This window comes from Danio rerio, chromosome 18 (assembly GCF_052040795.2).
Source record: "Danio rerio strain M-AB ecotype USA chromosome 18, GRCz13ab, whole genome shotgun sequence".
NCBI lineage: Eukaryota > Metazoa > Chordata > Actinopteri > Cypriniformes > Danionidae > Danio > Danio rerio.
Window position 1 is genome coordinate 16,328,265 of NC_141038.1, and position 16,910 is coordinate 16,345,174.

The window sequence follows — 16,910 nt, forward strand, 5'->3', positions numbered from 1 at the left end:
CTTTTTTTGTTTATTATAGTTTGTAATGATTTGCTGGTTTAATATTACGTTGATTGTTATTTTTACTGCTTGTATTTTCATAATGTGCTTGCGATATGCTTTAAGGTGTCCTTGAGTGCTTTGAAAGGCACCTATAAATAAAAATTATTATTATTATTAAACATTTTTTTTACAAATATCTTGAACTTAATAAATTGAAATCTGAAAATAAATATAGATTAAATACATGAATTGTCAATAAAATCCCTTTAAATGGATAACATCTTAACAAAGTTTAAACAAATCTCCTAAATTATTTTTTGTTCTCAACCAAAAATGCAACTTGCAATTTCAAAAGTGTTCTTTCAACTCTGTAAGAATGACTTTCTTGACTGAGTTTCTTCTTTAAAACACAAAATAAGTTTTATTTATTCATTTATTTGTTTGTGAGAAATGTATTCTCTTGTTGATTATTATTATTTTTCAAAAATGTTTTCCACAGAAAAAGAACAAGGTGAATAAATTATGAAACAAGATCCATTTTTACGGTCTTAGAAATTCATTTTTAATCCAGATATTTTTTTTATCTCTATTTTACAGTATTTATAAGGCTCAGACTGTGCTTAATCTTTTGAAACCGTATCAAACAAACTCAGCTGTTTAGATCTTTATCCAAAACAAGTATTAATTCACTTTTCACATAAACACCCCTCAAAACTTTATTGATCTACAAAAACATCACAAGACGCATATATATTTATACAAAAATAAAAATCTAAGAAAGTAAAAACAGTTGCATACAGCAAGGAAGTGAACAGCAATATGGTCCATTAAAAGTGGGTTAGAATTATTAAATTCATCATATATTATATTAGGTCCCCTACTGTTCCAACCTCTTGAAAATGCATTAAAAGTGCTGCGGATTGTACATGCATGGCGTGATCACTATTGATTTGCATATTAACTTGCTCAGCCATTCATTCTATCACTTCAGACTAAATTCATGATTGTGAGACACAGGTTTAAAAAAAAAGAGTACAAAAGATGTTTTAAAATCCACTTGTTTGCTCTCTTTTTTGCTAAATTGTCATTCAGAAATAAATGTGATAGACATTCAACACCGTTCAGAAGTCTGGAGTCTGGGATTTTTATAGTTTTGTATGAAGTCTGACCAAAGTTGCATTTATTTGATTAAAATTACAATACAAACAAACAAGCACACTGTGATAATGTGAAATATCAGTATGATTTTAATTCATCTTTTTTATTGTAATATATGTGAAACGTAATTTATTTCTGTGATGAAGTTTCAGCATCATTACTCCAAGAAAAATGTCTTATTACTATTATTTCTAATTACTATTATTGTTGAAGACATTCTTCTCTTGTAGCGCAGAAACCCCAAAAATCCAAACAGAAGGACAGGATATTTTCAGAATAGTAATTTTTCTTAACAATGTAAACAAGTCCTTGCTCTTTGATTTATTTAATGCATCTTTGTCAAATAAAAGTGTAAACTTTATTTTGTTTATAAAATGAAGTAATAATCTAAAACATTTTGACCTCAAACGTTTGAACGGCGATGAATAGCTCATAAACACGAGAGCTGACAGCTAACACAGAATGTTTTGTTTCATACTAAAAAAAAAAAAGAAGATGCTTCTTTTCCAACAGACATTCTCATCTCCTATATTTGTACATTCACTTTCTTTCTCTCTGCTTTTTCTTCAAGCAACTTTGGTCACTGGGCCATCTGGACGACCACTGCCTTCCAGGCCTTTTCTTTGTCGAAATCCCTTAATGTGCCATTTGATGCCAGCTGCTTTAAGAAAAAAAGGGGAGGATGTCAAACAAATGACCCAATAATCGTCCCGTCTTTCTTTGATAATCCCACAATGTGTGCTTTCACAGAATTAAAGCAGCGGATCACAATACAGTTCTCAATTGATTAATCTCACACATGAGCATATAGAGTAGACCATTTCAATGTGCTCATGACATTGGCCCATGAACATTTCCAGCTTGTTATCAAACTCTTTCATAACTGTAACAAGAGTAATTCAATCATAACTAAATGTTAAAACAGCCATCATAACATTATTTATTAATATGTGGCTCTTTTTGGTTTCTATGTAGCTATCGAAATTAAAAATGTAAAACAGGAAATACATTGGGACTATTGTTTTTGTTTACATCCCTCAAAATGGTCTATAGCACTCATAGTACATACACTTTCTGTACTCTTAAATTGACTTGTCAGTCATTTACTGGGCTCTATGTTTGAGTGTTTACCTCACAGTGTTTTTTGCGCAGTGTGTCCCATTCGTTAGCACCCATGCGGACCTGGCTCTTGTAGGAAGCACACTGTATAATAGTGGCTAAAGTCAGCACCGCTGGCACCAGCAGCAGCAGCATCAGGACCAACAGCAGGATGTCATACGACTGCTGCATGGACAACATACATTCATAAACTTAATATACATCAAAGATTGATGTAAAGGTTAAAAAAGTATCAAAATTTGTCATTTAAAGAGTTAATTCCATTGCCTTATTCTGTGGAACTGCATGAGTTTTGTTATAATAACTAAAACTAAAATAAAAAACTGAAAAAATATTTCTAGTCATTATAAATTTGAAAATAACAGTTTAAAACCGAAAAATTTAAATAATAATTCTGGGGCGACACCAACAATTCTGGAAGCGCTCAGCCAAAAATCAAAACTGGTTTCTTTGTAATAATTAATTCATTTTTCAAAAAAAATTTGAATTAGTTTTGTAAGACTTTTAAACATTTACTCAATATCATAAGTTATACTAATAAAAAAAAACGTACTTTTTTTTTCATTTAAACATTTTATTGACTGAACGAATGGAGTCATTATTTTACTAGCGCTACCATGACAGCACAGGAGCTCTATTGCAAGAAGCAGGAACAAATAGACTATACAGCAAGTTATTTTAGACAACAATGTTCTCTGCTGCTCTTGAGGTATGGTCAGTGCAACAACAAACTGTAAATTAAATTTTTGGCCAAGAATTCAGTGCATCCCTAAATAAAAAGCAGCAGCAACAACAACAACAGCAACAACAACAACAACAACAACAACAACAACAACAACAACAACAACAATAATAATAATAATAATAATAATAATAATAATTATTATTATTATTATTATTATTATTATTATAATTATTATTATTATTATTAATAATAATAATACAGTTAAAGAATTGGACTTGTGATACAAAAGGTTTCAACCCCCGGGAGGGTGTGTTCAAAGATGTGAGTTGCTTTGGATAAAAGCATTTGTTAAATGTAACTGATGCCTTATTCTGCACGATTATATTTTAGATAAGTCAAACAAATGTGTTTTTATGATTTCATTTATGAATTATGAGACTTGTTTCACTGGTCCAAGTAATGGATTGATTTCTGCTGATGAGTTTGCTATCAATCGATTTTTATCTTGCAGACTTCAGCATGATTGCCATGTTCATATTTGCAAAAAAATAAATAAATAAAATAAAACAGACCCACTAATTGATCCATGTTCAAAAACGTATTAATAATGACAAGATTCACATTTTTTCTATGCACTATTCCTTTAAGGTGTCAGCCAGAAAAGGTCAAACTCTGACATATTTGAACTAATTTGATTTGGTGCACAGAAATGACTCACCTTGGCTAATGCTACTTCGTGCAGAAAGATCTCAATAAAACTAATCACACTGCTGGATAAGAATGCAGAGGCCGAGAAGAGCAGTGGTGAAGTCACACTATTTATAGCAATCAGCATTTCCACCTACAGCAGACAAAAACAAGAAGGCAGACCATCAATAGAAAGAGAAATAGCGAAAGCTACAGTTGAAGTCAGAATTATAAGGCCTCTTTTATATTTTTTCTCCAATTTCTGTTTAATGGAAATCTATTTGTTCAACACATTTCTAAACACAATGGTTTTAATAACTTATTTCTAATAACTGATTTCTTTTATCTTTGCCGTGATGACAGCACATAATATTTTACTAGATATTTTTCCAGATATTAGTATTCAGCTTGTGCAACTTAAAGATTTAACCAGGGTAATTAAGCAAGTTTGGGTAATTAGGCAAGTCATTGCATAACAGCGGTTCGTTCTGTAGACAATCGGGGAAAATGCTTAAGAGGGCTAATAATTTTAACAGTAAAATGTTTTTTTTTTTTTTAATAAAAACTCATTTTATTCTAGCCTAAATAAAGCAAATAAGACTTTATCCAGGAGGAAAAAAATATTATAGGAAATACTGTGAAAAATCTCTTGCTCTGTTAAACATCATTTGGGAATTTTTTATACTTTATTAATGCAATTTTTTCATACATTTGTACAAAACAGAAAACAAATAGTCAACAACAACAAAAAACTAAACAAACAAAAAAACAAACAAACAAACATACCCAAAACTAATTTCCAGACATGTCTGCTACCATAAAACTCCTCAAGCATCATACAAATGCAGAGCAAGTGTATGTATATGGTGCATACACAACACCAATACAGTAATTATAAATAAAATAAATTTAGTAAAAAATGTAAAAAGGAAAATATAAAAAGATATACGATACACATTAAAAGAGAACAATTCAATGTGTAATATTTGGAAGGTTCTGTATACCTTTATTACAAGCAAGCTCATTGTGAAAGGCATCGCAAGGTTACAGTGACAGGAAAGTGGAAAGAAAAAATGTTGGGGGGGGGGGGTGTCTTTGTGCGGGGGACCTTTTGCGATTCTACGGGATTAAATATCCCCCTGCTCTAAGAATTGAAAATTGTTAACATGTAAGAAAGGGTGACCATGTTTCAAAAAAATACATTTTGAACCTTTGTTCTAATTCACTGAGAGTGCATTTGATTGTTTAACCTGGTTAAAATACATCCTGTCTTTGATCCATCTACTACTATGGGGGTTCAGATTTTTTTTCCAATAGACAAGAATTAAACGCCTAACCCAGTGGTCACCAAACTTGTTCCTGGAGGGCCGGTGCCCTGCAGATTTTAGCTCCAACCCTAATCAAACACACCTGAACAAGCTAATCAAGGTATGACTAGGTATACTTGAAACATCCAAGCAGGTGTGTTGAGGCAAGATGGAGCTAAACCCTGCAGGGACACCGGCCCTCCAGGACCAGGATTGGTGACCCCTGGCCTAACCAATATTGTGGTAAAACCAATAACTCTACATATTTCTTCTTCAAGCACAATATTTCCGGGGCTGGTTCCAAAAAATGCCAACAGGGGTTCAGGTTTAATAAGAAAATCAAACATAACTAAACTGTTAAAAAAATATTTTCCAAAACCTGGGTAGAACCAAAATTAGCAAATATTTGAAAAAGGAAAAAATTAGAGGGCTAATCATTTTGACTTCAACTGTGAATGAATGAGAAAGGTGAACATGCTCCAGGGACGTTCGATTGCACTGCTCATAATTGCTGGAGAGAGATCCTGATGGAGACTCACCAGACTTTTGCTGGGATTTTCTGCCACCACATGGCTGGCGATGGCACTGGGGAAACACTGTATCACATAAGAAAGAAAAAATGAACCACGCTGGTTACAATAATCAGTTCTAGTATTTAATAAAATGAACCAATCTCACCGCTGCCAGAATCCAGAAGAAGGTAACAGAAAGGTAAGGCTCTGGGAGAAGAGCGCCCAAATTGAGGGCAATAATTCCTCCAAAAACTGCAGCGATGCCCACTATGAGCTCAATTACCTATGTTGGAGAAACAGTGTGAATATACAGTGACGAAACACACACACACACACACACACACACACACACGTAATCTCATTTGTAGGCGACTCACGGCGAAGGCCTTGAAAAGACGAGTGGGGAACGATGTTTGGGTCACAATCATTGGGCCTTCAGACACCGGCTGGAGAAAAAGATGGATGAGAGCAATGAGGAAAAGAGGGAGAGCATGTAAAATGTAAACTGCATAAGCTGCAGACAATTATTGTAAATCATAGACATTTCGCATGGCGATGATATCTTGCTTTAGTTGGAATCTAGGAAGCAGCATCAAAATATTATGCAATTATTATGCAAATTGTACATTGAAGCTGACATAACTTGTAACATAAACATTAATAAAATTAATATATAATTCTGAGGAATCTTTGAAATATTAAAGGCTAAAGTTAATTTATTAAAAACACTAAACCAAATAAACTAAAACTAGAGAAATATAAAAATGACAAAAAACATTTAGCATAATGATTTTTTCCCCCCAAAATCACAAATGAGTGTATGTTTCATGCAGAATCAGTGATCTAAATAATAACACACACAAAAAAGAAGAAAATAAGAAACTAACATTAGTGGCAACTAAAGTTAAAGTTGAAGTACTACATTTTCTTAAATGAAACAAATTAATAAAAATGAACTGACAAAAGAACATTTATCAATGTTCACAACAATTCAATGAATTGGTTGTGGATAAATTTGGAGTAAACTGAAGATGAAAACATTTGCTGAAAATGTTCTCTGTTAAGTATTTCTGCGATCTTGCTAACAACATCTCGTTGTGACATCTTGCATGGTTCAGAGGGATGTCAATAACTGCAAGTTACGCCTCTAACTTAATACAAGTTATGCCCCTTCATCCGTCTTGCATTCCACAAACACTCAATTCAACCAGACCACACCTACCACCATGCTTTGCATCTCACAGCTGTGTCAGTGTAATTAATGTCCAATACTTGTATAAAATCACATTTACTGTTTCATGTAGAGTTAGATTAAGAAATCTTACAAATCTTACAAAAACAAATTTGCAGATATGTATAAACAATTTTCACAACCAAAATTCATTATTACCTCAGTTAAAATACTGGTTATTTCCAGATTTGTAACCACAGGTCAAAATTAGAGTAGCACTGCAGTCTACACTCATAAAAATAGTCAAAAAATGGATTAATCAGTACATTATATACTATTAATAATCCATGAATACAGACCTTGCTGTGACTGCAGCAGTTGTCCACTGAACGTGCTGACAGAATAACAGTACTGGCGGTGAGCACTTCCAGCACAATAAGCAGGAGCAGGTTAAAGTTAATCTTTAAAGGATCAGACAGCAGTAACTGTTATAACAGCTCACATTTAGTTCAACAGATCAGAACAAGTATATAACATGAACCTTATCAATTCATCTTAAAAACTTGTATTGATATTAGCATAAGCCACTAGCCACTTGAGCCATTTCATTTTGATGTTACCACCCTTTTTTAGATTACCTGACACCCATTTTAGGGGTATGAGAGTTGTGTGTGATGTTCTTACATTGATGGCTGAAGGACTGATGGCCAGTTTACAGCCAAACCACACCAGACACGTGGTTGTCACAGCAAAGGAAGACACATAGACCAGTTGAAAGTCTGAGACCTGGAAACATAAAACAGTATGTGTAGAAAAGTCCTTCTGCATTTATCTGCTAGATATAAAATCTACAGAAAGACACATCATCAATACATATAGAAATAAAAACTGCATTTTTAAGCTCTATTAACTGAAGACATAATTGATGAACAGTGTTTAAAATGTATATTCATTTGTTTTATAGAATTCATGTAAATTGTAAAAGCATATTAATATTAATTTACCTATATTAAACAATCTTTTTTTAAGAAACAGACATGAACTCACTTCATGTTTAAGCATTTTATATTTCTCAGTTTTTTTACATACAAAGAATTCATTTCTATTATCAAATGAATTACTAAACATTCTGAAGCATTACACCTTTGGATAAGAAGAGAAGAGTATCAAAGGAGGGCTTGAAATCTGTCAGGTTTTCTTAAGCTTTTTAAAAGAAGATTTAAAAGAAGAATAAAATAATCTTGGACTTTGAATGACATGGGTGAGTAAAATTATGACAACTGTGGTTGTTAAGTCATCATTTTCAGTTAGAGATAAGTCATAATTTATAGGAAAACTAAACCCTCATTCAACTAAGCAAGACAACAAGATCGGCAAGGCAAGACAAGGAAATACTCACTTACTATTTAACAAGACTCAGCAAAGAGAGTATCTGAATGAGCTGTCTTTATAGTCATAGTAATCAGTACATCGTGAGCTTCCAGCTGTGTGTGTGTGTGTGTGTGTGTGTGTGTGTGTGTTTGTGTGTGTGGGTGTGTGTATAATCTGGGAGAATAAGGAACTGGTGTGTGAGTGAAGTGCATGATGGTATCTGTAGCTCATCCCCTATTTTGTATTACTGTTAATCGTCTACAGTTATTTCTACTGTAACTTGTTTAGTGTGAATTGTATTGCAAGGATATATTTACATGTTTGCACTGAGTAGTGAGAGGCACTTAATCCTATTGCACATGTATACTATGTACATTGTATACATGTACAGTCGCAATAACAACAAACTTCAGCTAGCACACAATGCAGCTGCCAGAGTTCTTACCAGGTCTAGGAAATGATCATATCACCTCTATTTTATCATCCTTACACTGGCTGCCTGTTAAGTTTCGTATTGATAAGGAAACATTACTTTTTACCTATAAATTTTTAAATAACCTTGCTTTTGTTTATTTAACCAACCTTCTGTCTCGCTACAATCCAACCCACTCTTTAAGATTTCAAAACTCAGGGTTTCTGGTAGTACCTAGCAAAGTCGAGTAAAGGAGGTCGAGCCTTCTCATTTATGGCTCCTAAACTCTGGAATAGCCTTTCTGATAAGAGGCTCAGACATACTCTCGCAGTTAAAAACTAGATTAAAGACCTAGTGCTATGATACTATTTTGCATCTCATTTATATACACTATGAACAGCAGCCATTCTAATTATTCTCTTTATTCACTATTTCCACCTAGGGATACTCATGCCGATCCCCCAGAGACTATGCAGTGTCACTGATGCGATCCAAGACCCGGGGTAACATGACCTCAAGGTTCCTATAATCCTGGACCAGGCCCTATCCTGAGCAGCTGCTGTGGTGGTCTTGGAGGAGTGGAGAGCATGTGACTGATTCCTGTGATGCCACAGGAAAAAATAAGTCTTCCCTGTAGTCCAGCTTCTCCAGCCTCCAGCACCTAGACTGCAGCTCTGCACAAGATGTTTGGCCATAGGAGAAATGGTCATGCCCAACTGAGCCTGGTTTCTCTTTCGAAGTTTTTTAATTCTTCACTTTCGCCAATTGGTGAAGTTTTTTCCTCGCCGCTGTCGCCACTGGCTTGCATGGTTCAGGACCTGTAGAGCTGTGCATCGATGGATTTGCTCTTCAATGTTTGTACTCTCAGTATTAAATATATTAAACCACACTGAACTGAGCTAAACTGAACTAAACTAAACTTCAACTCTGAAAACTGTAGTGACACTGTTTCAATTTACTATAATCTTCTATGTGAAGCTGCTTTGACACAATCAACACTGTAAAAGCGCTATAGAAATAAAGGTGAATTGAATTGAGTCGAAATAAAAGGCATTCCATTCTGTTCTATTAAAGTGGCAGATTTGTATATATACACACACACACACACACACGCACACACACACACACACACACACACACACACACACACACACACATTTTTTTACTGTTTCTATATGTAACCCTGTTGAACTATCTATTTAAAGGTGCGATAGAGTGCATTGGTTTATAATGTTAAACTTTTCTCTGACAGTATGTATGTGGCTTAGTGTTGAAAAACTCTCCAGAATTGCTTTTTTATGCTCATTTATAGCCACGCAAATTACCCCAACACAGCAGTTTACATGTGCGTGTTGCCTCCTTACAAATGCATGAGGCAGATTTCACAATATACACTGACAAAACTGACAAAAGATACATTTAAACAGACTGTGTGCTTCCTCAGGGTGGCGCTGAATAAATGTTATAATCCACATAGTTTGGATTTTGTGTTCTGATGAGCTGTGAACACTCTGTGGCCATGGCCTACTTCACAAAACTGCTTCTTTTTAGTCTCCGGGTCTCCCCCTTTTTCAAAATAAGAGTACCACATACATAGTATAGTCAATACTAACTAGTTCAAAATATGGATAATAATTTTATTGTTGTAATCTCACTAGAAAATGTTGTGGCCAAACAAACAGATTATTATATAATAATAAACATCAGAGCTGCTGTTTTGTTCCGAATTACCTGTTTTCACTGGGATTTTACACAGGATTTAGATGGGAATGAGGAAACAGTGGTGTTTGTGGATCACGGTATGCTTATGTCTTATTATTCATCTATGCATAGATATATCCAGATTTTCATTCAATGGCTCCTTGAGGTAGACAGAGTTCATTTCTCTGTACTTACTGAAAAAAAACAATGGTTCACTTACTGCGACTTGTCTGTTCTTGGCAATGGCGAAGCTCACCACTGCTGCTGGTATACTCTGCAAGCCAAAAGCAAACACATACACGAATGTCAGTCTGACAAATGGCCCTATGAATCCTTCCCGAACAAACCCAAGGTGAAACACTCACAGATCCAGCAGTACAGCGCAGGTAATCCATTGCAGCAGGAAACACATTACCCATGTAGAGCGAGAAAGCCGACGCTATCAGCAAGCTGCTCTGAGGGTCAGATACAGATAGACACATTTAGACGACTGAGAAAATCAGTGTGCTAAGTCTGTCAGTCAAGGTGGTGCAAATCTGCTTACCCCTACAACCACACTGTAAAGCCAGACTCTGTAGCTGAAGCAGGGATGTAGCGGGCCAGGCTGATCCAGCTGCAGGTCACTGGCTCTGACATCCACCGTGTAGCCGTCTCTCTCCAATCGCTCGCGCTCTAGATGCCGACTCAGCGTTCCTACACCGCTGTTTCTCTCCAGGGTGGACATCTGGGCATAGCTGAACACTTCCTGAGCCGATGCCTCCTCTCGCTGCATCCTCAAATCCATGAGGCACCCTAGAGACACAATCTGTTTAAATCGCATGTATCGACTTGGTGAGAAAAACTCACTGAAGGCAAACATTTATGAAGGAGGTAAAGTATATGGCTTACAGAGTATTGACAGACTGATGTGATCCTTTTAATGAAATTACCTCAGCATCCAAGCCTTAAATTAACATTCAACACATTTGACTTTACAAGGTCAACATTTCAAAGTCATCCAATCACAGACCTATATCTCAAAAAAAGACATCTGGTGTTTGTTCAAAATACTTATTCAATATGAGCTGAAACAACAATTATTAAGTGGTTTTCCGTGACAACTTAATTGTTATAAGTTCAATCCACTTAAATTTGTTAAACCTAATAAGTTAACTTAATTCCGTCATGTTGTCCGAGCATTTATTTACAGTGTAGCTACTATAATGCAATTACTTTTTATTACATGTGTTGATTTGCATTCCGGGCTTGCAACACCAATGTCATGCATTTGAATCTCTGAGAATAAAACAACTTTTTTGAGCGAAAGGGAATGCAAGTAATTTTGAATAAGCATCTGCCAATTGCATAAATGAAAATATATAAACTGATATTGGCATTATTTGTTAAAAAGCTAATTTTAAGGACCCTTGTGTTAAAGAATAAATCCAACCCAGCCACACTGTCAAACGTACCCCTATATACATTTCTGGAGAGTGCCAAATACATCGAAGGAGGTACTTTTTTTGTACCTCAGTTTTTGTTCTCGTGAGCCCACCAGAGGCCACTGTGTACACTCCTTGAGAACCCCCTTTTTTCCCTGTTTTTCTCGCGTAAATCCACCAGAGACCGCTGTCGACTGACTGACCCACCCTGCTCCTTCCCTAAACCTAACTGATAGTGTTTTCAAAAGCACCAATTGACCCGCCCACCTACTTCTCTAAACCCAACTAACAGTGTTTTCGAAAGCAATCCAGAAAAAGAAAAGCCCCAGCGGCAGCCTAATTTTCACCACATTTTCAGATTTTCCTACAATCTTACCCTGTTATTTACTTTTTTACTTGATTTTTTGGTGTGTTTTTGTCTAACCTGCCTTCTAAAACCATGCTTCATTAGACTCAAACCCTGTCATCGCGGTCAACTCCACTTCACGTTACAAGTCTGCTGATGTACATGACGAGACACTAGACAAACAGCTAGAAAGCTGTCCATACAGAGGTAAGCAGTCAGCTGGTAATCGCGAAAAAGAATGCATTCATACCACCTAGTAGCGTTTATTTTAAAGACAAAATGCAGCCATACACACCTCTGGCTACATAATTTGTGATCTCCAGAAATGTAGATAGGGCTACGTTTTCAGAATGAGCCTATGTTTGGTACCTTCAGTCTTTTGCAATGAAAAATCGAATTTACTGCACTTTATAAATGATGTGCAAACTACACAAACGGCACTCAAAATGTTTTTGCTACTTGTTCAAACGACTTATTTAAAATGAGCTGAATTATTACAATTCTTGAGTTTTTTTTGGGACAACTTAATAGTTTTACGTTTAAACTACTTATATTTGTAAAATCAAATAAACTAACTTAACCGAAACCTTGGGTTTTTTAAGTGAATATAATGCTTTGCTATAACCTTTCAGTGCTATATAAACTACCAATATCTTCCTCTTCAGAGCAAAAAAAGGAGAATATTTCTGGTCAACAATAAAGAAGTAAGATGCAATCAAAGTGAAAATATATGGAGCAAGTTAGAGAGCGATGCTCCAAAAATATAAGTGGTACTGGGCGATATGACTAAAACACCATATCAAGATATAACCCTGGTAAAGTTATTTTCTGTCATAGTTTTAGTTTTTCTGTCAATTCTATCAATTACGAGTTTATATACATTGACACATGGAATAGACTTGCTTTTTATATGTGTTTATTTTCTCACTTTATTTAGAACTTCATGGCAAGTATAATATTTTTAAAAATAAATCCAAAACATATTCAAAACTAATGATTACAGGCCAAACATAAAATATTGCAAAGTAAGATGCAAAATGTAAACATTGTGCTTTCAAGATTGCAAATTTCTCACAATGCTGTTATGCACATTTCTGTCTGCATCCCCTTAATGGTGTGTAATATTGCGCTTGTGTAAATGATGAAAAGGTATTACCAAATAAAATATGTTTTACACAATAACAAAATTATGATAGAGCTTAATAAGAAACAACAGTTTTTTTTTATTTTGTCCATATAATAAATAACCCCAAACCCCAAAAAAAGTTTGGACAGTATGGAAAACGCAAATAAAAAAGAAAGTAGTAATTTCTGAATTTGTATTTCATTGCAGACAATACAACAAACATTATATATTATGTTCCTCATGATTTTCTATAGTTTTTTTTTTTAATTAACACATTCCAATTTTGGTTCTTTCAACACATTTCAGAAAATTTGGAACAGTAAAACATTTACCACTTTGTAATTTGTGCAGAATGTGGTTTTGCATTGTCTTGTTAAAATATGCATGGTCAACCCTGAAAAAGAATATAGCATATTGTGCTCCAAAATGTATTTGTACGTTTAAGCATTAATGGTGGCATCACAGAAGTGCAAGTTACCTTTGCCAAAGGCACTGACACAACTCCATACCATAACAGACACTGACTTTTGGATCTTGTTGCTGGTAACAGTCTGGATGATCCTTGTCTTCTTTGGTCTGGAGCACACAGCATTCATTTCTCCCAGAAAATACCTGAAATACTGATTCATCTGTTCACAGTACATGTTGCCACTGTGTGATGGTCCATCCCAGTTGCCTCCGAGCCCAGAGAAGTCGACGACACTTCTGACACTGCTAACATAGGGTGTCCTTTTGGCACAGAACAGATTTAACAGGCATTTGTGGATGTATGTATTGTGGTACATGAAAAAGGTTTGCCAAAGTAGTCCCAAGCCCATGTGGTGATATCACTTATGGATGAATGAGAATTCTTGATGCAGTTCCGCCTGAGAGATTGGTGTTTTTGTTGTCACATTTTGCGCTTTAAAAAACACCACACTTTTTCTATTGGAGACAGGACGGGACTGCAGACGGGACAGTCAAGTACTTGTATCTTAGAACCCATGTGGTGATATTGCTTTTAGATAAATGAGGATTGTTGATGCAGTGCAGTCTGAGGAATCAGAAATCATGGTAGTTCAGTTTAGGCAATCCCCCTTGTCCTTTACGCACTGAAATTCCTTCAGATTCTCACATTTTTACTGGTGATTGTTGGCTTATCTTTGTTCCTAAAGGACTAGATCTTTCTTGGATGCTACTTTTTTTTACCAAATCATAATTACAATCCCCTGTTGATATCATAGTTTACCTATTGTACCTAATTACTATCCCTATATTACTCCTGTCCCAACTTTTTTGAAATCCAAAATTGGAATACATGTTAATGGGGGGGGTGGGGTGTGGTCGACAATAAAAATCACAAGGAACACAGTAAATAATGTTTGTCATTTTGTCTGCAAGTCACAGTAAATCTAAAAATCACTACTTTTCTTGTTTACTTTTTTTGTTTGCGTTTTCCATACTGTCCAAACTTTTACTGATTTGGGGTTGTACATTACAGCCTTATAAGTGTACTAAAAACCTTTTTTGTCCCACTTTATATTAAGTGTCCTTAACTACTATGTACTTTCATAAAAAAATAAATAAATACAATGTACTTACTGTGTTTATCATGTATTTGAGAACACGTGGTGCTTTTGAGTTGGGATAGGGGTTGGGTTATGGACAGGTTTGGTGGCATGGGTAGGTTTAAGGGTGGGTTAAGGTGTAAGGGATGGTCAACAGTGTATTTACAAATGTAATTACAAAAGTTAATTACAGATGTAAATACATACATGTACTTAATCAAGCATAAGTACATAGTAAATACGTGTACAATAAGTACATTGTAACAAACTATTAATTTCTATGTAAATACATATTAATTAAGGCCACTTAATATAAAGTGGGACCAACCTTTTATTGCATTGCCAAAAATGAACAAATGAGACTACAATATAACCTCAGTGCCATAATAAGTATATTTCACTCTCCAGGGTAAAAAAAAAAAGAAAAGAAAATATTTCTGGTCAACACTATAAAAAATAAAACGCGATCAAACAGCTCCCTCGTGAAAACCCACACACACAATGAATATAAAGCACTTACAATGTATTACGTAAACAGCCACAGGAACACAACGCAATAAAGAGGATGCAGTGCCCAAATAATGCATGGAGGCAATGATTCATAAAAAGTTGGTAAACGCACCGGGTCCTCCCTCATCCTCTACTCTGCAACTTTATTCTGAGCCCCAATTCCTTCCCTCCGTTCATTCATCTTATCTCTCCAGTCCTCTTTATCTTAATCTCCTCTTCCCACTCACCTGCCTCCAGCTTCAACACACCGTTTATTTCAGTTTAGCCCACCTGTTCCCCTGCTCCCGAGGAAGTCTAAGGTTTTAGTTGTACTTTATCTTTGTCTTCTTCCTCTTGTTCTCCTCTTTTCTCTCTGTCCCCTTCACTCCAATTCAATAAAAAACTTTTTGGATCGTTTCGAAAGCCTGGAACAGAAAGTTGAGCGCGTTGCCCTGCCAGCCAGTTTTAGCCAGTGAATGCAAATGGAGCGGAGAGATGGGGCTCAGATCAGGGGCTCTTACTCAATGAGAGAACTCACACATAAATCAACACCCCCTCGCTGCCATACACACAAAAACGCACACAGAGAAAGAATGCTCACAACCTAGGAGGAGGATTCCCATGTGCACACACTAACAGACACCCACAAATGATCATTTGCTTCATAGAAGTTCTTGTACTTGAAGAATATTTGTAATGTTTGCAAAGGAAGAGCACTCCAGTATGGATTTATTGGAGATGCAGTATAGTAAAACCGGTTGTAAAAATGCAACTATTATAACTACAAATACAGGGTAGTAACTGTTTTCTAGTTTAATATTTGTGGAAACTGTAAAAAATGATTTACAACATTATTTGCATAAAAAAATTGTAAACTTTTGGCTATAAAAAAAAAAGATATTAAGACTTCTTTTCACATAATCCCATATAAGGGCTTCTACAAAAATGTTGATGTTACATATTGCTATGGTGCATGTGCATTTACAGGACCTTGTTATGCATTTTCTCAAAACTTGTATTTAAACAGACACCCACAAATGATTATTTTCTTCATAAGAGTTTGTGTACTTGAAGAATATTTAAGAAATGTTAAAGTTTGTTAAGGAAGTGCACTCCAAGAAAGAATTTATTCAGTTAATCCTGTTCTAAAAGCTTTATTACAGGTTCAAATACAGGGTAGTGACTGTTTTCAATTTTAATATTTGTTAAAACTGTGAAAAATGCAATTATCTTAATTTTTTGAGAGGGAGATTTTTTCAACAATATTTATGTAAAACATTACTGTATAAATCATTTGGTTATAAAAATGCCATAAAAATAAGATATAAGCACATCTTTCCACAGATAATACTTTGCAAGGGATTCCACAAAAATATTGATAATACATATTGCTATAGAGCATTTGCATTTACAGGACATTGTTGTGAATTTGCTCAACACTTTTATTCAAACAGACACTCACAAATTATTATTTCTTGTACTTGAAGAATATTTAAGAATTTTTAATGTTTATTAAGAAAGAGGAGTGCAAGGATGGATTTATTGGAGATGCTGAACAGTAAATTCAGTTCTAAAAACCTTATTGCAATTTCAAATACAAGGTAGTAACTGTTTTCTAGTTTAATATTTCTGGAAACTGTTAAAAAAAATCTTCAGTTTTTTTTTAATTAGGAAGATTTTTTCAACATTATTTTTGTAAAATAAATCACAAAACATTTGGTTATAAAATGTCATAAAAATAAGATATTAAGACTTCTATCCACATCTAATCTATAGAAAGGTTTCCACGAAAGTATTGATATTAAATATTGCTATACTGCATTTGCATTTACAGGACATTATTATGCATTTGCTCAACACTTTTATTCAAATATTG

General features: G+C 34.8%; 1 protein-coding gene across 13 annotated transcripts; it reads right to left on the reverse strand.

Moving 5' to 3' along the window:
• Positions 1 to 519: 519 nt before the first annotated feature.
• On the reverse strand, positions 520 to 15,518 carry mlc1 (modulator of VRAC current 1). 13 transcript variants are annotated; one of them, XM_087292180.1, is made up of 12 exons: positions 15,326 to 15,518; positions 10,650 to 10,897; positions 10,471 to 10,560; positions 10,326 to 10,379; positions 7,306 to 7,407; positions 6,981 to 7,082; positions 5,828 to 5,896; positions 5,617 to 5,733; positions 5,478 to 5,534; positions 3,663 to 3,785; positions 2,272 to 2,424; positions 520 to 1,798 (listed from the first exon to the last, which is right to left on the reverse strand). In XM_087292180.1, exons 2-12 carry the CDS (start codon positions 10,887 to 10,889, stop codon positions 1,721 to 1,723), a joined length of 1,185 nt encoding a protein of 394 aa, XP_087148306.1. In that variant the 5' UTR covers positions 10,890 to 10,897; positions 15,326 to 15,518; the 3' UTR covers positions 520 to 1,720.
• Positions 15,519 to 16,910: the final 1,392 nt, after the last annotated feature.

Excerpts from the sequence above, each read along its gene's own strand:
- mlc1 (XM_087292174.1), bottom strand. The coding sequence starts at position 15,132 with ATGCATTATTTGGGCACTGCATCCTCTTTATTGCGTTGTGTTCCTGTG. Across the intron at positions 10,898-15,065 it reads GGCTGTTTACGTAATACATT|GGTGCCTCATGGATTTGAGG; the intron begins GTAAGTGCTTTA and ends TTGTGTCTCTAG. Across the intron at positions 5,897-6,980 it reads ACTGCTGCAGTCACAGCAAG|CCGGTGTCTGAAGGCCCAAT; the intron begins GTCTGTATTCAT and ends CTTTTTCTCCAG.